The 25,821-nt window shown below is 43.3% G+C and overlaps 1 protein-coding gene across 3 annotated transcripts in view; it reads left to right on the top strand.

Moving 5' to 3' along the window:
* LOC142489516 (septin-10-like) overlaps nt 1-25,821 on the top strand; it is an 85,531-nt gene that overhangs the window by 24,776 nt on the left and 34,934 nt on the right. For all 3 annotated transcript variants that reach the window (XM_075590443.1, XM_075590442.1, XM_075590445.1), the window contains exons 4-8: nt 6,383-6,578; nt 7,707-7,893; nt 22,704-22,865; nt 23,291-23,387; nt 24,909-25,080. In XM_075590443.1, coding sequence (XP_075446558.1) covers nt 6,383-6,578; nt 7,707-7,893; nt 22,704-22,865; nt 23,291-23,387; nt 24,909-25,080 — 814 coding nt within the window. The remainder of the gene's footprint in view (nt 1-6,382; nt 6,579-7,706; nt 7,894-22,703; nt 22,866-23,290; nt 23,388-24,908; nt 25,081-25,821) is intronic.

The raw sequence follows: 25,821 nt of genomic DNA, 5'->3' as shown, positions 1-25,821 counted from the left end.
AGATTTGATGCATATCCAATGCCTAGGGTGGATGAATTGCTTGACTCGCTTGGTAAAGCAGAGTATATCTCCACCCTAGATCTCACGAAAGGATATTGGCAGATACCTCTAGCGGAAGAATCCAAATGCAAAACTGCCTTCGCCACCCCTCTCGGTTTATACCAATTCGTCACTATGCCATTTGGGTTACATGGGGCTCCAGCCACGTTCCAAAGGTTAATGGACAAGGTACTACGACCCCATAGGGCATATGCCGCGGCCTACTTGGATGACATTGCCATCTATAGCAGACACTGGCAGTCTCATATAAAAAGGTTAAGGGCAGTCCTAACGTCCTTAAGAGAAGCAGGGCTCACTGCAAATCCAAAAAAATGTGCCCTGGGTAAATCCACTTCAAAGTACTTGGGCTATGCCGTTGGGGGAGAGATAGTAAGGCCACTAGCTAGCAAGGTGGCCGCCATAAAGGAAGTCCCCACCCCACAGACAAAGACACAGGTCCGCTCCCTTTTGGGGTTAGCAGGGTATTACCGGCGGTTTATCCCCAATTTTTCAGAAATATCTGCACCCCTAACAGATCTGACAAAAAAGAGTACCCCGACCCAAGTTAAATGATCTTGGGAGTGCCAAGACGCCTTTGACATGCTAAAAAAGTGCCTGTCAGAGGGCCCCGCTCTTCGGAGCCCAGATTTTAAAGAGCCCTTCATCATCCAGACGGATGCCTCAGAGGTAGGACTGGGAGCAGTGCTGTCTCAGCAATTTGATGGTGTTGAACACCCCATACTGTTCATCAACTGGAAGCTGTTCCCAAGGGAAGTGAGGTATTCCGTTATTGAGAAGGAGTGCCTCGCTGTAAAATGGGCAATTGAGGCCTTGAGACATTATGTCGCAGGAGTACACTTCACCCTGGTCACTGACCATGCGCCCTTGAAGTGGTTAAACAACATGAAGGACACAAATCCAAGGTTGACCAGGTGGTATATTGCCCTCCAACCCTTCTCTTTTGATATTCAGCATAGACCTGGAAAGGACGATGGAAATGCTGATTTTTTGTCAAGGGAAGGAGTGGAGGGTCGGGCTTCAGCCGTGTGGAACACTAGCCACACACAAACAGGGGAGGTATGTGACAGAGTGAAGTCAACTCCTATCAGTTACGCCTGGGAGACATATGTCTGAGTGCTTCATCCAGCACTCATAAGGGTTAACTCAGGTGGAGGTTAGGAAATCAGAACTCTTTAGCTGACACCTGAGAGCCAGCAAGGTAGATAAGGATCATGTGACTGGCAGTAGCTGCCAGAGAGAGAGAGAAAGAGAAGCACACTGCTGCGTGAGCCCTTAGCCAGAGGGATTTCACCAAAGACTACTTCAACTAAAGTAAGGATTATTCATTTGCTTACTGACTGCTTAAAGTACCCTTAAGGTTTGGTTCTGGTTTAGCCAGCCAGCCAGCTAGATAGGTCTGCTGTGTTATTAGTCAGTTTTTCTCCCAAAGTGAAGCAGGATTTATTTTGTTAAAGGCACAGTGTACCCGCATGTTACGTTACTGTGGAGAAATAAAGCCACTGAACGTTTTTATTTATCCTGAAACTATACGTGTGGACTGTTCCCTGACCTCGGCTACAGGCCGTCCTGCCACAGCCTGCATGTGCTGTGTGAGAGAGCATGCATGTGCTGTGTGAGAGAGCCTGCATGTGCTGTGTGAGAGAGCCTGCATGTGCTGTGTAAGAGAGCCTGCATGTGCTGTGTTAGAGCCTGCATGTGCTGTGTGAGAGCCTGCATGTGCTGTGTGAGAGCCTGCATGTGCTGTGTGAGAGAGCCTGCATGTGCTGTGTGAGAGAGCCTGCATGTGCTGTGTGAGAGAGCCTGCATGTGCTGTGTGAGAGTGTCTGCATGTGCTGTGTGAGAGAGCCTGTGTTGCCGTTCTGTGAGAGGAGAGGAACAGAGATGCCACGCTCCCCCTGCATCTCTGAAAGGTGAGTTGGCAAGTTGACAAAAATTCCAGCCATTACTGAATGAATAATGCCCGGAATTCTAACCCATCAGAGGGCAGGGATTTCAGTAATGCCCAGAATTTTACTGCTTTAGCCTATAATACGGGATAATATTCAGGAATACCTAATGGAAAACAAAATTATTACTAATAGTCAGCATGGATTTATGAAGGATAGATCATGCCAAACTAACCTTATTTGTTTCTTTGAGGAGGTAAGTAGGCATTTAGACCAGGGTAATGCAGTTCATGTGGTCTACATAGATTTTGTAAAGGCTTTTGATACGGTTCTACACGAGGTTGGTGTACAAAATGAAGCAAATTGGACTCAGTAAAAATATATGCACCTGGATTGAAAACTGGTTGAAGGATAGACAACAGAGGGTTGTCATAAATGGAACTTTTTAAGGTTGGGCTAAGGTCGGGAGTGGAGTACCTCAGGGATCGGTACTGGGACCCCTGCTTTTTAACTTGTTTATTAATGACCATGAGGTTGGCATCGAGAGCAAAGTCTTCATCTTTGCTGATGATACTAAATTGTGTAAGGTAGTAGAATCAGAGCAGGATGCAATTTCTCTCCAGAAGGACTTGGAGAGACTGGAAACGTGGGCAGGTAAATGGCAGATGAGGTTTAATACAGATAAATGTAAGTTTATGCATTTGGGAAGCAAGAATAAAAAGGCGACTTACAAATTAAATGGGGATAAATTGGGGGAATCCTTGATGGAGAAGGTTTTAGGAATGCTTGTAGACAGCAGGCTTTTTAATAGTGCCCAAAGTCATACAGTAGCTGCAAAGGCAAACAAGATCTTATCTTGCATTAAACGGGCAATGGATGGAAGTAAACATAATTATGCCCCTTTACAAAGCATTAGTAAGACCACACCTTGATTATGGAGTACAATTTGGGGCACCACTCCTGAGAAAAGACATTATGGAACTAGAGAGAGTGCAGAGAAGAGCCACCAAATGAATAAAGGGGATGGACAATCTAACTTATGAGGAGAGGCTAGCTAAATTAGATTTATTTACATTAGAAAAGAGGCGTCTAAGAGGGGATATGATATCTATATACAAATATATTCGGGGACAGTACAAGGAGCTTTCAAAAGAACTATTCATCACAGGGGCAGTACAACGGACACAGGGTCATCCCTTTAGGTTGGAGGAAAGGAAATTTCACCAGCAACAAAGGAAAGGGTTCTTTACAGTAAGGGCAGTTAAAATGTGGAATTCATTACCCATGGAGACTGCGATGGCAGATACCATAAATTTGTTCAAAAAAAGGTTGGACATATTTTTAGAAAGGAAAGATATTCGGGGATATACCAAATAAGTATACATGGGAAGGATGTTGATCCAGGGATTAATCCGATTGACAATTTTTGGAGTCAGGAAGGAATTTATTTTTCCCCCTTATGAGATATCACTGGTTGATATGTCACTGGGGTTTGTTGTTTGCCTTCCTCTGGATCAATAAGTATAGAAATAGGATAAAGTATCTGTTGTCTAAATTTAGCATAGGTTGAACTTGAGGGACGTACGTCTTTTTTCAACCTCATCTACTATGTAACTATGTAATAAATGTGAATATTTCCCACAAAATAGAAACAGCAATAAACATCCCACTATAAAGAAGCCGCAGGTTAAGCGTTGGGGTCTGAAAGCACCAACAATAAAAATAATGACATGAGTTAGATGGCTGGTCATCTACAGTAGGTGTCATTTGTACACAGAATCATTTAGCAAGTGTTTAAAATAGCTGCAGTGGGGATCACCATCTTTTTGCATTTAATTTGTTTACTTAAATAGATCTCTTCTTGCCTATTCCAACGCGGTTTTAATTTTTTTATTTGCTCCATTCAGAAGATATATGCATTTGAAATATTAGTCCAAGGGGTTAAAATTGAGCAGTCCAAAGGTGATCATGGTAACCCCAGAAGCTAGGGATTAAGAAAATCATGATGTTTAACACTAAGGAAAAAATAGAGCAGAACGCTCTATGGGGGCAGGATACTAACATTATATGAGTTACACTCATACAGGCTTCTAGGGGCGGGGGAGGTGTTCCGCTTGAAACAATAGGCATGCTTTCTGGTCTTCAATTATTTATATAAGCTAAGCACATGGACATCAGGGCGCTATGTTACTGGTACAGAGAGGTACAGAATTGCAAGCTGTACCTGCTAAGAATAACTTGATGCCTGAAGCCTGATTTATTTTGTGTGCACTGCAGGAGAAGCATCTAATACATGTTAATCCACTTTATGAAACCTGACCAGGGGGCCTCCTAGTATAGGACTGTGGCTGTTCGACAACAAGTAATCTCCCGGGAATGTATACATGTTATTATTTAAGAGGTAACTGTGCGGGCCTGTGAGAAACATTTAACACAAGTTTAATTCAGCAGTCCTAGATATTAAAATAATAAACAGAGCTTAAATGACCATAAGACAAAGGAAATATATGGTAGAAGCAGGAGAAGAAGGGCCATTGTATGAGGTGCGGTCACAGCGGAGCAGGTTTTACCCATTGAACCTGGTCATGTGACAAGTTTGCCAAATTTTGGAACAAAACTATTCTTTTCATAAGTAGCATATTCAATCTTTCATTAGCCAACTATTTGGAAATGCTGAAGACTATGGAAAAACAAATAAGGGGACATTGCCAAATGTATTAATAGTCATAATAACCATGGTGAAAAAAAATGAATACTAAGGCAATGGATAAAAAAGCTCCTCCGAATATAGAGGACATGAAGAAATGCTATTAATGATGCAACACATACTATGTAAGGGACGCATGCTTCGATTTACAGAGAGGTAACAACATCAATAAAAATTCTCCCTAAATGTAGTGTATATTTAAATGTGATACAAGGACAACATTTTCAACGGTTTTGAAGGCACAACATGTTATCTTAATGATGAGTTCAAATTGCTTAAGCTGTGTTGTGTAAAATCGGGTGTACTGATATAATTGCAAGTAAAAAAAAAAAAAGGGTGGGAAAGGAGAAAGAGTAACTATGGAAATCATGCTTGGAGCAAAGTGAGAAAACATGAAGACGCATGAAAAAGAGTGAAACATGCAAACTATGAGGAACCCGGTTGAACAAAAAAAACTAGTCAAAGATGTGCAAAACCATTTAAAGTCTGTCAATTTATTATGGTTTCGTTTGATATTATTTTAAAGATCTAAAGAGAGATTGAAGCAGCGCGCAGCCAAACGGAGACAGGGGTTGAGTTGATGAAAAAAAAAATTATGAATGTAGTTATGCCATAGAGAAAAAGGAGGAACAAAAGCCCTCCAACGCGTTTCGCGCCAGTTGGTGCTTTATCACGGATACATTATGAAGAGTGTAAGACCCATTTCATATATGTCACCCAAACGGGAGCCACTATTTCAGTAGGTTTTATTGAATCGCTTTTGAGCACATATATTTTTTTTCTTGTTTTCGCTTGAACACCCATACAGACATCTTGTTATCTAATATTATTTTATAGTCTACTTGTCCTTTTATAAGTTGGCTAACGTTTGTCTAACTTCCTTTGTGTTGGATTTGTCCAATTTCTTATCATTTTAAAAGGAACGCCTTTTCTTCTTAGAATTTGTATGTCTGAGTAACAAAAATGGGAACAATTGGAAAAAGCCGCCCTTTCCCCTCTTTCAGGGTGAATGCTGGGTTTAAAAGGCAAACGACTGCAGCACCAAGGTATTTGCCACTACAAACAGAGGTGTTGGCTATTTTATTCACACATTCGAGCAGAAAGGAATGACACAATGTTTTGGGGGTGAAGATGAGACCATTTTCTGGTGTATATATGACTGCTGGGTTTAAACATGTTGAGATTTTTTAATACAACTACAGTACTATTATTATAAAGCTTATCAGAAAGACTAAAGGATGCAAATATGTTTAGTTTGGAGGAGCGAAGGAAGAGGGGATATGATCGGAACTTTTAATTATGTAAAGGATTTCAACAAAGTGCGGGAGTGAAGGAGGAATGGGAGGAAGTCATTCTTCACGGAAAGGGTGGTGGATTCGCGGAATAACCTCCCAGCAGGGGCGGTAAAGTCTAATACAGTAAGGGAATTCCAAAATACTTGGATTAGACAGAAGGCTATTCTAAAAAAAATAGAAAGCCTCGGATCAGATAGGGATAGCCTCGGATCAGATAGGGATAGCCTCGGATCAGATAGGGATAGCCTCGGATCAGATAGGGATAGCCTCGGATCAGATAGGATGTTTTACAAGAGATTACACATGGTTCTTATCTGCTGTCAAAATCTATTTCTATCATGTATGTTATAATTGTCCACTCACATTGATTTGGGGGCGAGATTGGACCTCGGAACTAAATTGTTCTATTATTTCCATGTTTGTTTTTTCTGTAGGAGAGACGGGCATTGGCAAATCAACACTAATTAACACACTGTTCAACACTAACTTTGAGGAACACGAATCCACTCATTTTGAGCCGTCAGTAAAGCTGAAAGCGCAGACCTACGATATCAATGAAAGCAACGTGCACCTGAAACTGACCGTTGTAAATACAGTAGGATTTGGAGACCAGATAAACAAAGAAGACAGGTTTGTTTCCAACAAATACAAGGCTATGGGGATGTTTTCTGCTTCCCCCACCCCCTCTATGTATGTGGATAGTCTTTTGGTCTGCTGAGTACACTGATTAACTTGCTCTTTTAAAGTAATAAAGGAAAAGACCTTGGATTATTGGAAAGCAAGAGCCAGTTAAAGCAGTAACCCCCCACCCTCCAACATGAAATTCTGTTTGTACCTAAAAATATCTGGAGGTCTTGCGGATCTCAACCGCGCTACTGCCGTTTTGTAGTTTTTCTACCAAAAACCCCCCTGCCCCCCCCCCCCCCCCCCCCAAACCCCATAAAATATTGTGGCTCTTTATTGGTGATCCCAGGGGCTATATTTGTAGTTTTTTACTGGTGTTGACTCGCGGCCATAATATTCTCTCAAGGCAAGTATTCTTGTGTGGAAAATTAAGGGGTTAATTGAATGGCAACTGGGGAGCCCTGGAAATGGGAGCAGCGTGGTCGAGTTCCGTGGGTCCCCAGGATCGCCCCCTAATCCTTTCAAAAAACACGCAGCATTAATTGCTGCTTTACAGCAGCAGTCCCGCCATTGTATATTTTCTTACATAATTGAAACCGGCAGGTTCACCAGAGCGACACCGTTTTACTTTCAGCTCCAGGGATCCATCTGTTCCCAAGATTCAGTTTTCGGAACCAGTGCTCCATCTTGAAAAATCCAACGTGGCCGCCAGAGTCAGCCAATAGGAAACCACAACCAATGACGTTGTGGCTACTTATTGACCCGCCAGATCTAGTGGCCATATTGATTTTCTGGTGGGAGCTTTAAACACCGGCACAGAAAACTGCAAGTATCTGTAATTATCTTGAAAACCGAGGCCATATTGTTCCACTAGGAGGGAACGTCAGCACTGGTGAGGCCACCAATAAATATCTCAGGAACAAAGTGGTCCCTGGAGCCGAAAATATCATGGTTCAGCTCTGGAGGAGGTCCCCACCGGTTCCAAATATGTAAAAAAAATAAAGTAATAGACGGGACTGCGGCTTTACAAACAGGAGTGTGAGCTAGGAAATGAAGGATTTCCTATGTTGTTGTTCAGCTCACAATAGACATGAAATGACTCACTTATATAATGTTTCGTACAATATCTTTCAGCTACATGCCCATTGTGGATTACATTGACACACAATTTGAAGCCTACCTGCAAGAAGAATTAAAGATTAAGCGTTTATTATACAGATACCATGATTCACGCATTCATGTGTGCCTTTACTTCATCGCTCCCACCGGCCATTCCCTAAAGTCCCTAGATTTGATCACTATGAAGAAGCTTGACAGCAAGGTAACGTTTTAAGACTGATCTTTTGTGCTCTCAAAAGTTTTGTGAGCGTTGGCATTTAAGGTAGTCTCTTTAAAAAGAATAGTGTACATTGTTCTGATTTTGGCTAAGAAGTCATTGATGCACTGTAGTTTATTTGTTGACGTGCCTTTGGATTTATTAGCAAACTGTTTTTACAGAAGAGGGTTTTTGTCACTTTGTTACTCAGCATAACGTATTTATTAGTGTCTGGTTGTAGCCATTTCCACTTCACATTGCAAAGCCAGTGACTATCCTTACACTGATAAGACCCAAAAGGTCGAAACAGCTGTCTGTGAGTAGGGTTACTGGCTATACATTTATTTAACCCACCCTGTGCTGAAAAAGCTGCGTAATACGGCAGGCATAAGCTTATAGGGATCCATGTTAAAACGGACAAGAATCAAAAGGTGACGCTGTGTACTCAATTGCGTGTCATTACCTAGACTCCCTGGCTGCAGTGGATGCATTGTATGCTAAGGGGTAATGGGGAAAGGCAGAGTTTCAAACCTGTCAGAGACGTGAATGTGCTCATAAGTGATATTTTTATTTGCTGTAAAGAAGAGCCGTCATCAATTCAGATTGGCATGTATTTACGGCACAACCTACAATCATTCTAGAATCTCCTCAGTCTCTTGACTCTCGCTCTGTTTGGACTGAAAGGCAGGATGCAAGTCAATGGAGTTAAAATTCTAGTTGTGACTTCTCCTTGACGTGCTAAATAGCCTGAAGAATGTTGTAAAACAATTTAAAAAGAGACAATCCTGGTATTACCTGGGTGTTACTCTTTCTTCAACTTAAGGTTCCCCTTTTTGAGTGGTCTCATCACAGTTCCTGCATTTGAGGGGTAACATAAAATGTATTCCTGGAACTCCAGTGGAAAACGTACTAATGTGTTCCACCTCCTGCTTTTTCCCTGGGGAGGATGAATGTATGCTTTCTACCACGGCAAGCTGCAAGTATCCAAGCATCCATCTCAAATGATGTTTTAGGAGGTCATAGGATGTATGTTCTCAATGGTTTGGTTTGTTAGATGTGAAAATAAATTCAAGTAGAGGGAGACATATGATAATCTTAATGTCACCCTCTTTTACCCCTCTTTATTTCCCTAGACTGATTTAGATGTATACTAGGGTGGGGGCCTGAGTCCTAATCCCCTGCGTGTAGGTGATACTAGTCAGCCGGCGGAGAGCATGGCTGAAGTCAGACAATATGACAAGACATGTAAATAGCAACACAATAAATGTTTTTGCAATACTCAATCGTGGGGATCCTATTGTAACGGGCGCTCGCCACAAACAGGACAGGACCGCAGGGCCGAGGTGGGAATATTGAAACACCGACCTGGAGCCGTGAAGCCGCGTTCAGAATGCAGGTTTCGTAGTTGTGTGTAGCTGGATCAGCGTAGGAGGGAGCAGTGTAGTCATGATCCAGGCTGAATTCAAGGCAGGCGGCAAAGGTGCAATGTCAGGATACAGGCTGGGATCAAGGCATGCGGCACAGGAGCGATGGTCGGGGTCACAGGCTGGGGTCGACACCAGGGAAGCCTCAGGAAACAGGGAAGGCCTCAGGAAACAGGGAAGGCCTCATGAAACAGGGAAGGCTTCAGCAACAAGGTAGGCAGGGTTGGCCTCGTGAAACAGGATAGGCCTTGGGAAACAGGATAGGCCAGGCAAGGCAAAGAAGACGTGCTTGTGACTAGCACATGTTATAAGGATTATGTTCAGCCCCTTCCAGGTGGGAGAGGCTGACCCTAAATAGCAGGGAGAGCCAATAGTTGCAAAGCTGCACAGCTGGCCGCTAAAGGCAGGCTTAGGCTGCAATTTAAGCCCAGGAACAGGTGCAGGCAATCACAAAGTCCAGGGAGAGATTTGCCAGGGGCTAAAATGGCCACAACAGCCACGTAAAGGCAGGTTCCAGCAAAACCCTGGACTGCAACTCTGGACTACAGCACCACGTATTATAGCTTATCACAAACAATTCAACAATATGTGCATCGCAGCGCCACTGTCCCCCAGTGTGTCTATCTATGCCCCAATGACCCCATATTATCAAGGGGCCTTTTTTTGCTTTGCTTGTTATGGGGTCTTTTGTCTGTATATATATATATATATATATATATATATATATATATATATATATATATATACACACATACATACATATACATATAAATACAGGGCTCCACAAATGCACTCGCCCACCTGGGGTGAGTGCATTTTGCCTGCTGTCGAGTCTTACCAGCGGCGGGATGGTGCGACGTCTCCCTGCATGCTCCTGTGTCTCTCCCTCAATCTCCAGTGTCTCCCCCTGGAACTCTTGTGAAAACGGCTGCGCTGCCATGACAATGAGACGTGACGTCACGATGGCGAGTGCATTTTCTTTTCAGGTGAGCGACATTTCTTATGATTTGTCGAGCCCTACAGGGGCCCTGTAGGGCTCGACAAATCATAAGAAATGTCGCTCACCTGAAAAGAAAATGCACTTGCCAATGTGACATCACGTAGCGTCCCGTTATCATGGCGTCATTTGACACTACGCAGCCGTTTTCACACGAGTGTTTGCTAGGTGCTGTATGCTAGGTGACAATGGTGAGAAGCAGGATTGCAGACCTGTCTAAGACAAGTGAATGTGCTCACAAGTAATATTTTTATATGATAAATATTTACTATTGATATATATATTTACTATATACAAGTAAAAATATTACTTGTGAGCACATTCACATGTCTTAGACAGGTCTGCAACCCTGCTTTTCACAATTATCACCTAGCATAACAGTGCTTCCACTGCAGCAAGGGATTCTGGGAAATGACATGCAATGAGCACACCTTTTGTCTTACAAGCCATTATTACAGGGAACCCTTAAGCCAATGCTCGCTGTTTTAAACACAGCTTTTGAACATAGCCAGGGAAGAGATGGAAAGCCAGTAAACCCACTCACAGACAGACTGTTTCCACCTTGTGGGTCTCATCAGTCTGAGGTTGGTTTTACTGGCTTTGCAATTTAACACTTGGGTAGGTCTTCACCACACATTATTTAGGTTATGGTGGGTGAAAAGGTGCCTAAAAAACCTCCACAGTATTGTATATAGCATATAAAAAATATTACTTGTGAATATATATATAACATACTAGCTGAGAGACCCGGCGTTGCCCGTGAGTTAAATTTCCCGCTAGGAAAGGGGGGGGGGGGAGAGGGGGGGAAAGGGTGGGGGACAGTGGACCGGAGGAGGGGAGGGGGGGACAGTGGACAGGAGGGGGAACAGTGGAGGGGGGGCCGACAGTGGACAGGAGGGTGGGGGGGCAGTGGACAGGAGGGGGGGGACAGTGGACAGGAGAGGGGGGAGACAGTGGACAGGAGGGGGGGAGACAGTGGACAGGAAGGGGGGAGACAGTGGACAGGAAGGGGGGAGACAGTGGACAGGAAGGGGGGAGACAGTGGACAGGAAGGGGGGAGACAGTGGACAGGAGGGGGGGGAGACAGTGGACAGAAGGGGACGGGTCAGTGGACGGGACGGGACAGTGGACAGGAGGGGACGGGACAGTGGACAGGAGGGGACGGGACAGTGGACAGGAGGGGACAGTGGACAGGAGGGGACAGTGGACAGGAGGGGACGGGACAGTGGACAGGAGGGGACGGGACAGTGGACAGGAGGGGACGGGGACAGTGGACAGGAGGGGACGGGGACAGGGGACAGTGGACAGGAGGGGACGGGGACAGTGGACAGGAGGGGGACGGGACAGTGGACAGGAGGGGGATGGGACAGTGGACAGGAGGGGGACGGGACAGTGGACAGGAGGGGGACGACAGTGGACAGGAGGGGGACGACAGTGGACAGGAGGGGGACGACAGTGGACAGGAGGGGGGACAGGGGACAGAAAGGGGGGCAGTAGACAGGAGGGGACGGGGACAGTGGACAGGAGGGGACGGGTACAGTGGACAGGAGGGGACGGGACGACAGTGGACAGGAGGGGTACGGGATGACAGTGGACAGGAGGGGGACGGGACGACAGTGGACAGGAGGGGGACGGGACAGTGGACAGGAGGAGGACGGGAGGTGAGTGGAGCATCGGGGGGGGGAGGTGAGTGGAGCATCGGGGGGAGGTGAGTGGAGCATGGGGGGGAGGTGAGTGGAGCATCGGGGGGGAGGTGAGTGGAGCATCGGGGGGGAGGTGAGTGGAGCATCGGGGGGGAGGTGAGTGGAGCATCGGGGGGGAGGTGAGTGGAGCATGGGGGGGAGGTGAGTGGAGCATCGGGGGGGAGGTGAGTGGAGCATCGGGGGGGGGAGGTGAGTGGAGCATCTGGGGGGGAGGTGAGTGGAGCATCGGGGGGGGAGGTGAGCGGAGCACCGGGGGGGGGCTGAGCGGGGAGCTGAGCGGAGCACCGTGGGGGAGCTGAGCGGGGAGCTGAGCGGAGCACCGGGGGGGAGCTGAGGGGGGGAGGTGAGTGTGATGGGGGGTGGGAGAGGACAGAGAGAGAGAGGTGTGTGTGTATGACACTGTGTGTGTGTGTGTGTGTGTGTGTGTGTGTGTGTGTGTGTGTGTGTGTGTGTGTGTGTGTGTGTGTCGTCACTGCGCCTCAGGCCAATCAGAGGTGCTGGGACGGGCGGGCCAAGGGACCAATGAGATTTCCCCTAGGGACACAGGAAGATGCAGACAGGCATACAGTGCTTTCATTTTTATTATATAGGATTATATTATAATATATAATATATTATATTACAATATATAATAACACAAATATAATTTGTGCACTCGAGAATGGATCCAAACGTGGAAAAAATATGGAGCACTGCGTTGCAAGAAACTGGGGCTAAGCAAATCTAATAAAAAAAATGCTTTATTTATGGGGCGACAACATGGAGGTAAAGCAGGTTAGTACTCTAACGCGTTTCACACTGTTACGAAGCGCTGTAATAGCGTGAAACGTGTTAGAATACTAACCTCCTTTACCTCCATGTTGTCGCCCCACAAATAAAGCATTTTTTAAAAATTTAGATTTGCTTAGCCCCAGTTTCTTGCAACGCAGTGAAAAGAAAAAAACGAATATCAGCTCAAGGAATGTAGTAAAGGGTAATGAGTATAGATGAATAATAGTATATAAAAAGCGGAGCTCGTAACGGGTTATGGAAGTGATAATTCATGTGCTGGGAGATGGAGACGTTGAATGGGGGTAAATGAAGAAATAATGAGGCAAAGCAGCGAGGTACTTACACGGAGTGAGCGGTCCCCACTTAAATGTGTACCCCTGCAAAAAGCTATGCCAGTCCTCTCCCCGCGTCTCCGGCCGGTTGTGGTGTGGAGTCACGTACTCGCGATGTAACACTGCCTTGCCTCTCCTCCTGCTGTGGTGAGTCAGGTTGAATGCTTGCATGCAGGCTCACCTTCCTGTCCCCCGATGGCATCGTCGATCAGGATAAGTTGAGCAAACAAAAAAGATCAACGTGACTGCCGCTCCAAGAGAAAAAATAGGAGTTGAAAAAGCGCCACAGTGGGCGTGAAAAGCGTGGGAGGAAGAGTTATGTTCTATTCTTGTCCGCTTTTTACGTGGCTCAATAAATGGATTTTAACTTCGACTAGCTGGTGAGTTTCCAACATTTTTTCTCTTGGAGCGGCAGTCACTTCGATCTTTTTTGTTTGCGCTTGCAACGCAGCGCTCCGCATTTTTTCCTGGTTTGGATCCTTTCTCTACTACATTTCCTGGCTGGATACACGCATCAGAAGACAGTTTTTCAGCAAATCATGACTTATTCTGGCATTATAGGGCCTTTCTATGGATGAAGATTGAACTGTAATAGCTCTAGGGTGATTTGCCTGTTAACAGGAACTGTTTAGCCATTGCTGTTTTACAGACAGTCTGTGGCTCACAAAAGCTCCACACACAGGCATTTCTGTTTATCCCATTAATGAGCTCTTCACGCAAGTCTATTTCTCCACTCACTGGTGATACTATTATAACTGTTTTCCAAATTAAAGACACTAAGAAGAAAACATATCTTATAAGGCTATCCTACACTCTGATGCACTGATTTCAGAGACTCACATCTCTTATTATTATCAGATTATTTTAATCTGTGCACTCCACTGAAAGTAATATATTGCCTGGTGCAAACCGCTGGGGACTGGAGTGCAGAAAAGATGGAAGCAGGCAAAAAAAATTGTGTCTTCTATCAAATATAGAAAATATATATACACACATTTCCAATCTTTACCTTTTTACATATGTTTGTGGTTAGGTATAATCCTGTCCCACATGTGAAAATGAACTCTGTCATAAAGCGACGACTTTAGTCCCGCAATTTGTCAGAGGTTTGTAGGCTGAAGATATTAAATGAACTTCACAAGTGCTGAATGTGTCCGCAGCATGAAATCATTAATTTATTTATTTGGTAATCTTTTTTTTTTTTTTGTTTTAAATTTTTTATTGGTTTTCATAAGGGAATGAGTACAAAACAGTGCATTTTCATCATATCGTATCGGGTGTTTCAGTTCGGCCCGTATAGGCAATATTTGGTAATCTTTTAAGCAGACTGATATGGATAGGGGATAAAAAAGTGACCAGTTTACACCAGTAAATGAGCAGCTGAGTTGATGTGTGTTTCCTTACACTCCCGCCCCGCTGGGGATCGCAGTGATCTAACCGGCAGGACGGTTGTCACCCAGAGCTGCTGACCTGACTCAGCTTTTGCTTCTTTCATTGATGTCAGGCAGTAACACCAACAACAGCTGTGCGCAAATACATCTGCTTTCAACAATTCTTTATGAAGGAGAGGCTCAGTGACTAAAGGCCCTGACTCTGAAAACAATGACACAGACCAGGAACTCAGTGTCAGCTCCTTGTGACCCTTTGCAAGTCACTTTATCTTCCTGTGCCTCAGGCACCAAAATTAGATTGTTACTTCTACGTGAAAGGAACTCATTGTGCCTGCAAACTTCTATGTACAGCGCTGCGTACACTGCCAGCTCAATATAAGAAAAAACGAACGAACAACGCATTTAACGTTTAACGGATCAGAGACTTGTAACTATAGCAATACAATTGTGCTGCTACAGTAAATGTATCTGTAACCTCGCCTAATTGCCACAGGCATTACACTTCATAATGGGTTTAGTATTTTGGAAACTATGCTGTGTGTTCATATAGCATTAGGCTCACAAAAGGTGTTACCAAGTGACTCACCACTTATCTATATATGATGTTCTTCTCTACGTATGCACATTAAAGTGGCTCACACAATTAAAAGGTGCAAGACAGAAAAACAATAACAAAGAATTTCGTGTTCCGTTAAGAAGAGTAAATGAGGAGCCAATGGGGCGAAGCTACCATCTGTGGGATTATGACTGAACGCCTCTAAGTCAGAATCCCCACTAAACGTGACTATACCGCAAAGCCTCGGTTGGCCTGGGATAGCCGGCCAGCTGGTCGGTGGGCAGAGTCGCTCGCCTCGGACCGGAGCGCGGACAGAAGGGGGCCGCCTCTGATGCTAAATCATTCGTGGATGTGCTGATTCTGGGTCAGGGTTTCGTGCGTAGCAGAGCAGCTACCTCGCTGCGATCTATTGAAAGTCATCCCTTTAGCCAAGCCTTTGTCCATCCGGCTTGCCGGGCGGAGGGGGAGCGCCACGAGAGGGGCCCCCGTGGCAGCCCCTCTGCGGTGAGCCCTCACCCGACAAAAAAAATGTAAATGAGAATGTTTGGTTAAAGGAGGCTTGAGTGTTCCAGCAGAAATGGAGTTGAACGTACAGGATATCTTACCTGATATTTCCTAAATATTATTATTTATTTTTCTTAAAAAGGACAAAACCAAGGTAGAAAACAAAAGTCAGTCTCGACGCATGCCTGCTCACTGGCCCGCCGATAGCTTTCCCGGCGCCCAGGACTGACGTGTAAATGTGGGCCCCAGGCTGACAAGGGTGGGGAGGAGGGCCCACCTGTACATCTGAGGGTGGCAGCATTGGCCTGGCCGAATCATATTGTTGAATATGGATCTGCAGTAAGTGGATAAAAAAACAAAAACCTGCCTGTGCAGTTTCATTATTAGGCATTGTTTCAAACGTATCTGAATGCTCCGAAACTAGTGGAGTTATTGCCATTGCATTTTTTCTTGCCAAGTTTGATTTCACACGTGAGACCAGCACGTGTTAGTGGCCAGAAAGCACTTTCCGTGACTCTGCAGTGCACTGTTGATTTTATTCTAGACGTTCTTTATCAGCAGTTTCTCGTGTTGTGCCAGCGTGCAGATCTGGCTTCCTGGAAATCGATGCTCAGCACCGGTTCCTGATTCCAACTTTTCCACCAGTTGCAAGCAATTTAAAGTGACACTCCCAATCTTAGCAAGCTCAACAACCCAAAAGCCATAACACAAAGGGGTCTCCCGGCTGCAAAATTGGAGCAAAAACCAGCGCTCACTTTAATGGTGAAAGTGAATTCCATTAAAAGTAATCTATTTTCTTTTCATAAATCTGGTGCTGTTTTTGCACTGATTTTGCTCCGTTTTTGCTGATGGGAGACATGGATAAAAAGGCCCCGAAAAGCCTAACTACAACACACACACAGACACACACACACACACACACACACACACACACACACACAGACACACAGACACACACACACACACATACGTAGACTAGGTTAAGTGCAACAGCATCTTTAACCCTTTGGTTGCATGTCCCCTCTGGCAAATTAAGATTACATGACTGCGACGTCACTTCATTTGTAAACAGAAGAGGATTCCGGGGTTTCAGCTCGCGTTCTGCGCTGAGCTCCCCTTAGAAAACGGCAGTAAGTAGCCACGAGATCATGGGGCCCCTGGAGTGCCAGACCCCATCAAGTACTTCGTAGGGCACCCAAAGGGTTCATCTGATCTTCAATATATCTCTAAATTATTTGAGTATTGAATTTTGCTCCAGACTTCTAGTAGTCCTAGAGAGAAGCAGATTCAGTGTCGGTTGTGATGCCTTTTAGGGGACCGACGTCACAGTTGAACTTTTGAAACCTTGTAGGTTTCTTCTAGTGTACTGCATAGGACATGGTACATTTTTAGTGCTTTCAAAGCAGTCCTTTACTTTCAAGCGCTTCATGAATGTGTAACAAGATGACTATGGGGACCTATTTATTAAACTAGGCACGTGCATTTCCAAACCGGATTTTGATTACGCGAGTTAGTACCGCAATTCCGTGCGATATGTACATTTATATATACTGTACATGTATGCTGTTTTCGGCCAATTTTCCATCAGCAATATCGGAGTTTAATGAATAGGACCCTATGGGGCCTATTCTATAAGCTTTCATAAAAAAATGTGAGCGTTGCTATCACCGTAGTCAGAAAGCCTCGATTACCTGTGATAGCAAAATTTCCAAAACGGGCGAGTACCCCCCGATAAGTGCCTTATTGCCGCTCACCTGGCGATCTTTTTTTGACTGCTGAAAATTTGGGCGATGTATATCTTTATTGCCCACTTATTGAGGCTTACTGAATAGCGGAAGGCATTTTGGCCGATAAGTGGCTTATCGAAGCTTATAGGTAGATAAGGGAGTTAACCCCTAATGTGGTGCTTCAAATTGGTGTCGGTATTGAGGACTGTTTAATCCTCAGTGTAGCAGTGGTAGGGCAGATTTGCCAGATTTGAGGTGATAAAGGAGAGCAGTGAGATAGGTACCCCTATATAGAGAATTACTTCTTTTGAGCACAATAAGGCACAATTCGGATAGCCGTATAATAAGGAAAATGATCTCTAACCTGACCGGAGTGCTTCTCCCATCCGGCGGTTCCTTCTGTGGCGGATCACGTGTTCCCGGCGGGTCCTCGAGCAGGGAGTGCAGGGACTCGTGTAGCTGGCTCGTTGGTGCCTGCTGGCTGTCTGTTCCAGAGGAGGGGACCTCACCGCTGCTCTCTTGGAGCGTGCATCCGTCCCAGAACAGGTGAGTAAGAGGAGGGGAGAGACAGGGACTTGGAGCACAGCAAAAAGACAGGCTGGCGGCCTGAGAAAAAGTCTCTTAGACGAAACGCGTCAGAGAACCTGTCCTGTTTTTAATGGCAATGTTGCCGGAATAAAGCTTTTGCACGCAGTCACTGCCGCCAGCCTGTCTTTTTGCTGTGCTCCAAGTCCCTGTCTCTCCCCTTATCGAAGCTTATAGAATTGGCCCCTATGTATTCAAAGGTGTAAATTGGGTTTGTTGAAGCGTAAATTCTTGTTCAAACTGGGAAGTACGTGATAAGACATTGGGGATACTCATACCAAATCTGTGTAACATGGCAAAACGTATTAGACTTAATATATAAGCATAATATTAACAACAACCAGCCGTGACTAGATGTTATTCACTGTACAGTTCAAAAAGAACTTAACCTTTTTGCTCTGACCGCAGTTGGGTTAATGTACATGTTATTGGCTCTCCTAGAAAGATTATATTAACCTTAAAGTGAAAATCTTCCTTTTCCCGTGAAAAATAAATATTTTTATTTTCAATAGCTTCATTGAAATTTTTATTTTATCATAGCAAATAAAAATATCACTTGTAAGCACATTTGCATGTCTCAGACAGGTTTGCAACACTGCTTTTCACCATTATCTCTTCGCATACAGTGCTTCCACTGCAGCAAGGGATTCTGGGGAATGACATGTAAATGAGCATGTCATCCATTTGTTTGGCTGATGATGATGGCATCAACATTACTGTTGCAAAAAAACAAGGTTAAGAAATTAGGTAAAGAGACATTTCACCTTAGAAATATAAAAACAACTAAACATATTAAAACAGGAGTGCATACAGGCATACCCCGGTTTAAGGACACTCACTTTAAGTACACTCGCGAGTAAGGACATATCGCCCAATAGGCAAACGGCAGCTCGCGCATGCGCCTGCGCCTGTTAGCAATACCGGCTCCCTACCTGTACCGAAGCTGTGCGCAAGCGGGGAGACTATAGAGCCTGTTACAAATGCGTTATTTACATCAGTTATGCTCGTATCTGACGATTGCAGTACAGTACAAGCATCGATGAGTGGGAAAAAGGTAGTGCTTCACTTTAAGTACATTTTCGCTTTACATACATGCTCTGGACCCATTGCGTACGTTAATGCGGGGTATGCCTGTAATTATTTTAGATTAATATTTTATACACTTATACTGTACAATATCTATTTTTCTCTGAGTGGATGTTTTCATTTGTTAAATCCAATGCTTGGTTCAGGAGATATGTGCAGTTGAAATATTAAGTGTCCGGAAGATGGAAATGGATGTCTCCTCAGAGACAAATGCAGTCTGTAGTTATGCTAGAAATTAAGAATACAGTGGAATCATTTTTAACGCTAAACTTTTTTAGAGCAGGAAATATCGAGGGGGCAAGATACTAGCATTATATGAGTTAAACTCAGGCTTATGGGTAGTGGGTGACCAGACGTCCCAATTTAGTAAGGACAGCCCCGGCTTTTTGGACTTTGTCCTGGGTCCCGACTTTTTAAAAAAAATGGCCAGTTTTTTCAGCGCTTGCTGTTTTGAGGATGAGCGGTCGGTGCTCGCCGTTCACGCACAATTTGTCCCCATATGTCCCAGGGGAAAATATGGTCGCAATGCATGACATAGCCACTTGACATGAGGTCTGGCATGTCAGTGGTCCCTTGACATAATAGCTACGTTATGGGTTTTTTGCTTGTGTGCTAGGGGAGATCTCATCTAGCGCTGAACACGATCTGAATGGATGAGAAGGACTCCTTTTGCATTCGCGTGATCTGTGACATCACGATCATGTGTTGCTCGATCGCAATGTGTTGAGGGTTACGTCATAGAATACTCTTTCATTCTGCACACAATAATCCTGTTGAACTCGTTGGCATTGGATGTTGTGTCATCAAATAGTCTTACTAAGTTTTAAAGTGGATTAGATATTTGTGACGGATAAGTACATAGCTGGCAATTAGTGACACGCAGAGGAATGTCAACTCCATGTTTTAAGTTTAAATATACCTACAAACGCCATAAGCAGAGAATGGTTTTATAGAAGTCTTGACCATATATGCCCGTAGAATATTTTCCCAGAACCCCCAAGCCTGGCAATGGTTGAAGAAAGGACACAGAATTTGATTGACTCTTGCTGTTATTGAGAATTTGCAATTCAATGTTGTCTACTAACGGAAAAAATTAGATGGAAATCATCTCTATACAAGTCAGCTCTATGTAGCTCTCTAGAAAATATAGCTTCAAGTGCCACAGGCACACACACCATTGTTGTGGCACCATGTTGATTTTTTGTGGTGCTACACTGCCTTATATTTCACTGTAATAACCAACAGTAGCTACACACAGAGATGGGAGCCCCCGCACAGCTAGAGAGTATAAGAGTGAGGTGCTCACTAGGTAGGGTACAATGGCATAAACTAGAAGAAAAAGGAAACCCAGTAAACAAGCACTCAATCACAAGGAGGGTATGTTCTTTTTAAAATTATTCTTTATTGTCATCAACGAATATAAAATATAGGGGTTTAAAATCAAACAGCATTGACTGACTGTAATCAGAGTGACATTGCTGTAACAGCTCTGTTGATTATACAGATGGGAGATTCATGACAAATAGTCAGAATCTCATGCTGTATATATTATTCGTGAAATATTCAGTAATATATAACTAGGTGGGTATGAACTGAAGTACCAGGGCTATTGTATTTAAAATTATTCTTTATTGTCTTGTATTTAAAATTATTCTTTATTGTCCTGGTACTTCAGTTCATACCCACCTAGTTATATATTACTGAATATTTCACGAACAGATACCACTGGCCGTTCAGGCAGTTTCTACTATACAGCAGTGTCAATTACTGGCCCCTTTACTCTATTCCTCAATAGGCTGTTATATACAGCATGAGATTCTGACTATTTGTCATGAATCTCCCATATGTATAATCAACAGAGCTGTTACAGCAATGTCACTCTGATTACAGTCAGTCAATGCTGTTTGATTTTAAACCCCTATATTTTATATTCGTTGATGACAATAAAGAATAATTTTAAATACAACAACATACCCTCCTTGTGATTGAGTGCTTGTTTACTAGGTTTCCTTTTTCTTCTAGTTTATAATAACCAACAGTATACTTCTTCACCACTGTAAGAGATGTGTGCAGAGGTATATTTAATGGAGACCAATTAGGGTGAAATTAAATCCCGGCTTTATTGCGCCTGTTCCTTTAACAAGGCAAAACATTCAAAATAAACAAAATAAAGGCCTACTCCGCTTTGGAGAATATCTAACCCTTTACTCCAGCCCTCTCTAACTGGGTGGGTAGCTAAGCTGATTACCACCCAAACATATATATAGATAGATATACAACAGTTCAACAAGAAAGTCTCTTTATCTGTTTCTGCTGTTGTAGCTGTAGGGAAGGCCTCTCCTCTGTTCTCCTGGGCCAGCATCCTTGTGTGCTATGGCACTCTCTGTGTCCAGGTATAGAGGTCTTGTCCCCTTGTCTTGCTGTCAGCATACATTCCTTCTGTGTGCATCAAGACATCATATTTTCCTCAAGTCAGCCCAGTTGGCTAAGGAAATCTCTGCTCTGTCCTTCTTCTTATGTCTGCCCAATTGTGAGGTAAGGAATCTCTCCTGTGTCACACATGAGGCTTTTTACAGAGCTCTCAATAGTCCAGGTGGAGACTAGTTAATTGAGTGGCTTCAATTAACTATCTCTCTACTGGATTCTCAGAGCGCTACGGCTGCTTTATTTAAACAGGGAAAAGTCCCTGTTACAACCACATTATAGGTTTTTCAGTTTGACATAGAAGGAATTATGGATGATTTTAGGAACAAAACAGATGTGATAAGTGGGAGTGATATATAATTCGTGTTTTGGGGTTTCATTTGCAGAGCAGGTATTATAGGTCTTGTCTTTCATCATTTGACCCCATATTGACACCACACTATTCTGGCCTTCCATTGCCCTATTTTTTTTTTTCTGGACACCTTTTTCCCCCAACTATAATGAATGCTAGAGTCAACATCTGTGTCCCATTGTGGACCTTTATCAAGACAAGCTGTTTTGTGTAATAATAATAACTTTATTTCCTATAGCGCTTTTCTCCCAATGGGACTCAAAGCGCTTCACAATTACAGTACAGTGTGCAGTGCGCAGCACATAGGGATTGTTGCAGACACAGTCCCTGCCCAGATGAGTTTACAATCTATGATTTTGGTGCCTGAGGCACAGGGAAACAATGTGATTTGCCCAAGGTCACAAGTAGCCGACACCGGGAATTCAACCAGGTTCCCCTGATTCAAACTCAGTGTCATTGTTTACAGAGGCCGTGTCTTTACTCAGTGAGTTGCTCCTTCTCCCTTCTATTTGTTATTGTAGTTTATTGTAGGATAGTTTATTTCCAGTGTATCTGCCGAATATAACTATTTGCTTGTGAGTGCCCTGTCCAAAACATTTATTTTTGTTCATCTCAGTCCTTGAAAATAAACACACACAAAAAACACTCGTTGACTTCAAGGAACCAACCTTGGGAACAAACCTGATAAGACTACCTCTCTACTTCTAGAGATAAGGGAAGGCATTGAATTTTAAGGTGTTTATACTATTGCTTTGTCATGTTATAGTGCTTGATTTTGCAGCATGTTTATTCTGAGATGATTCATACATACTATGCATTGTAAAGTCTGTACATAGACAACTGCCTTTGTGCTGCATTGTAAACGTTGTCAACCTTGGACTCACCAGTGATTCCCGTAGGCAGGATTCTGTGTAAAGTACCTTCCATGTTCTATCCCTTATTTGGTGATGTGCTCTCTTCACAGGTGAACATCATTCCGGTCATAGCTAAAGCAGACATGATTTCTAAATCAGAACTGCACAAGTTCAAAATTAAACTCATGAGTGAATTGGTCAGCAACGGAGTACAGATATACCAGTTCCCGACTTACGATGAGACCATTAGTAAACTGAACTCATCCATGAATGTAAGTATAAATAGCTACATTAACCACCAACATTTCAGGAGAGGTCCCAAAAAAAGAATAGTCTGCAATTAGTTTTGTGACTTTCTGGCAGTGAACAAGTTATAATTGGTAGAGGGTAATAATGCATATGAGCATATGTTGTATAGGTTCATTAACATCATTTTCGTGTTATTATCAGATAACTGACAAAGTAGTTGCAAATGTAATTAGTTAATTGAAACATAAATTCATTATTCTTTTTCATTTAATTTTCATATATTTTTGGGCAAAATACCCATCGTTGGGTACAAATGTAATACTTGAGAAACGAACTTAATAGTCATAAAAAAAAATGAGGAACATTTTACATGGACACCAGAGTATCTGCTTGTTTGTGTAGGAAGGTAAAAGGCAGTAGAAAATGAATGCGGGTATTTTGTTTTTAGGCACAGCTCCCATTTGCAGTGGTGGGAAGCATGGAGGAGATCAAGATTGGAAACAAAATGGTGAAAGCTCGGATGTACCCTTGGGGTATCGTACAAGGTAAGAACATGCTCTGTTTCACTGCACAATAGCACATAAACATAGGCTAAAAACCCAGCTGTAATCTTTCCAAATGTAGTTATTAAACGGGATTAAAATGCCCCACCCCCATCCCCCCCTCATGATGCTTCTCTAATGGAAAAAACATTCACCTTGTGAAGTTATAGTTGTGTCAGACTCTGAAAGGTCATTGCTTTTGTTTCTATTGTTTTTTAAACAGAATGGAAAATGAATCTAGGAAACAATTTTCTTGTGAAAGTCAAATCACTTAACATGTTAATGTTAAACTAAATATAGAAAGGGAAGACATTGATTCATGCAAAATCCCTGTTGTCTGTTCCAAAACACCTGTCACTGGAGGAAGCTTGCGTTGGAAAGCAGTTTGCTGCGTAGGCAGATAACATGGGCAGCTCATTCTAACCTACTGTATTTGTTCCCAGACGGGTCTACCACACACTGCAAAGTACACGCACATTCACAGCCAGAGACCTGCAGTGCATTAGTACCCACTGTACAACTGTGGGCTTTGTTGCTGTTATTTTATTATCTGGCATTGGAACCTTTTAGTTAAGGGTTGGAGGATTACTCCTGTCATCTCACACAAAAGCTTCACTCAAAAATTGTATATTTTTTTTTTTAGGCATCGATGATCACTTACAATAACATTTACAACTGAATAACTGCATCAAAAAATATCAATAGGGGAGAAAAAACTATTTACATTCACTTGGGGAATATATCGGTTAAATGAGCTGGCAGCCAAAGTCATCTAATAATGATTTGGAAAGTAAAACAAAGTAATTATCAAATGTAATTAAATGTGAACAGAGCAAACAAATCATTGCCCGTTATAAGGTTACAAAAAAAATGTGTAAGTAATGTAGGAGTGTAATTGGCTTACCTAAACAAATGTAATCATTTTGTGTCATTTGATTTTAACAGGTTTTTTTTTTTTTTTGTTTTTTAATGAAAATTGGAGACGTTTCCCCTTTAATGAATAGGCCTATCTGTGGGCAAATTTAACTTGCATTAACCGCAAACCAGATTTGAGTATTGATAAAAAATGAATATTATCATCAGTTGAATTATTGCTCCTCAAATCATGGCTGAACTTAAGCTGAGGAGAGACTTGTAGTCACAGTTTGCTAAAATCTTTAATATCAGGCACCAGAAATTGGCACACACACAAGTTACAGCTAGAGAGATAGCATGAAAGAGATATGAGACGTCGGTGAAAGCCGTACAAAAAGATCACGTAACTACTAAAAATAGACATACAGGCAGACTTGAGAACTTAATTAAGTTTTCCAAGTCATTTTCTTTGTATAAAGTGAGAAAGTCTGTTTAAGTTTTATTGACGTTCTTCACTGGACAAAAGGGCAGCCGCATTTATTTTTGGTGAAAACACCAGTGATTCTGTTAAACTGAAGCACTATCTGCAGTGGAGCAAAATCTTGCTATGTGTCAAATGTGCTTGTATCATCTATCTGGGTAACTATTCTGTTTCACTCCTTTGACTAGTGGAAAATGAGAGCCACTGTGATTTTGTAAAACTGCGCGAGATGCTGATTTGCACTAATATGGAAGACCTAAGGGATCAGACCCACTCGAGGCATTATGAACTGTACCGGCGCTGCAAGTTGGAAGAGATGGGATTCCAAGACAACATGGGTCCTGGAGAGAAGCCAGTGAGGTGAGCTGCTGAATCTCTATCCTGCTCAGTAGAATCAATGCCGTGATTATGGTTATTATATGACGTTTAGCAGGAAGCTGCAGTTCTCTCTCGCTTTAGCCCAGAAGAGGAAGAATAACGTCTGATAGCATATGAGCCTTGGTACTAGTTCCGTGGTTGGAACTTTTCCCTCTTTCTTTCTGTTCGTTATTCATTTAATTAAATAAGACTGTGTGTTCTGCAGTCTAAAGTTCCCAGCCATTTGTCCCTTCTGGTTTACTAGTTGTATATGATGACACCACGTAGTAGATAAGGTGGATCTCTTAAATTGGCAATGCATATAGTTTAAAAAAAATTGATTAGTGTTGTAGCTGTTGCTTTTGAGAGTCTACTTATTTGCCGGAGCCCAGGACTCCAGCCATGGGCCTCTGCGAGTTGTTGGGCAGGGGGAGTGAGAGGGATTGGGCCTGAAGCACCATTGGTTGAGTCGGAGGTCAAGCCACAACATTTCGGGGGTGTGGATGGTTAAAACCCTTCCTACACCGGATGCCGTCTGTTTGCCCCAGTTTACAGCAGCAGCCTGACCGCCATTGTATTGCATTTTATTCTCTTTTTGCCCTTTCTAAAGCTGTTTTTATTTTTCACATCCGATGCTGGGTTCAGGAGATATATGTGTTTGAAATGTTATGTTCAGGAAGTTATAATTAGGCTTTACCCCAGAGCCCAGTGCAGTGTAAAGGTGACCATGGTAACCTCAGAAGC

Source organism: Ascaphus truei, chromosome 3 (assembly GCF_040206685.1).
Source record: "Ascaphus truei isolate aAscTru1 chromosome 3, aAscTru1.hap1, whole genome shotgun sequence".
Taxonomy (NCBI): domain Eukaryota; kingdom Metazoa; phylum Chordata; class Amphibia; order Anura; family Ascaphidae; genus Ascaphus; species Ascaphus truei.
This window is presented reverse-complemented; position numbering and strand designations above follow the sequence as displayed.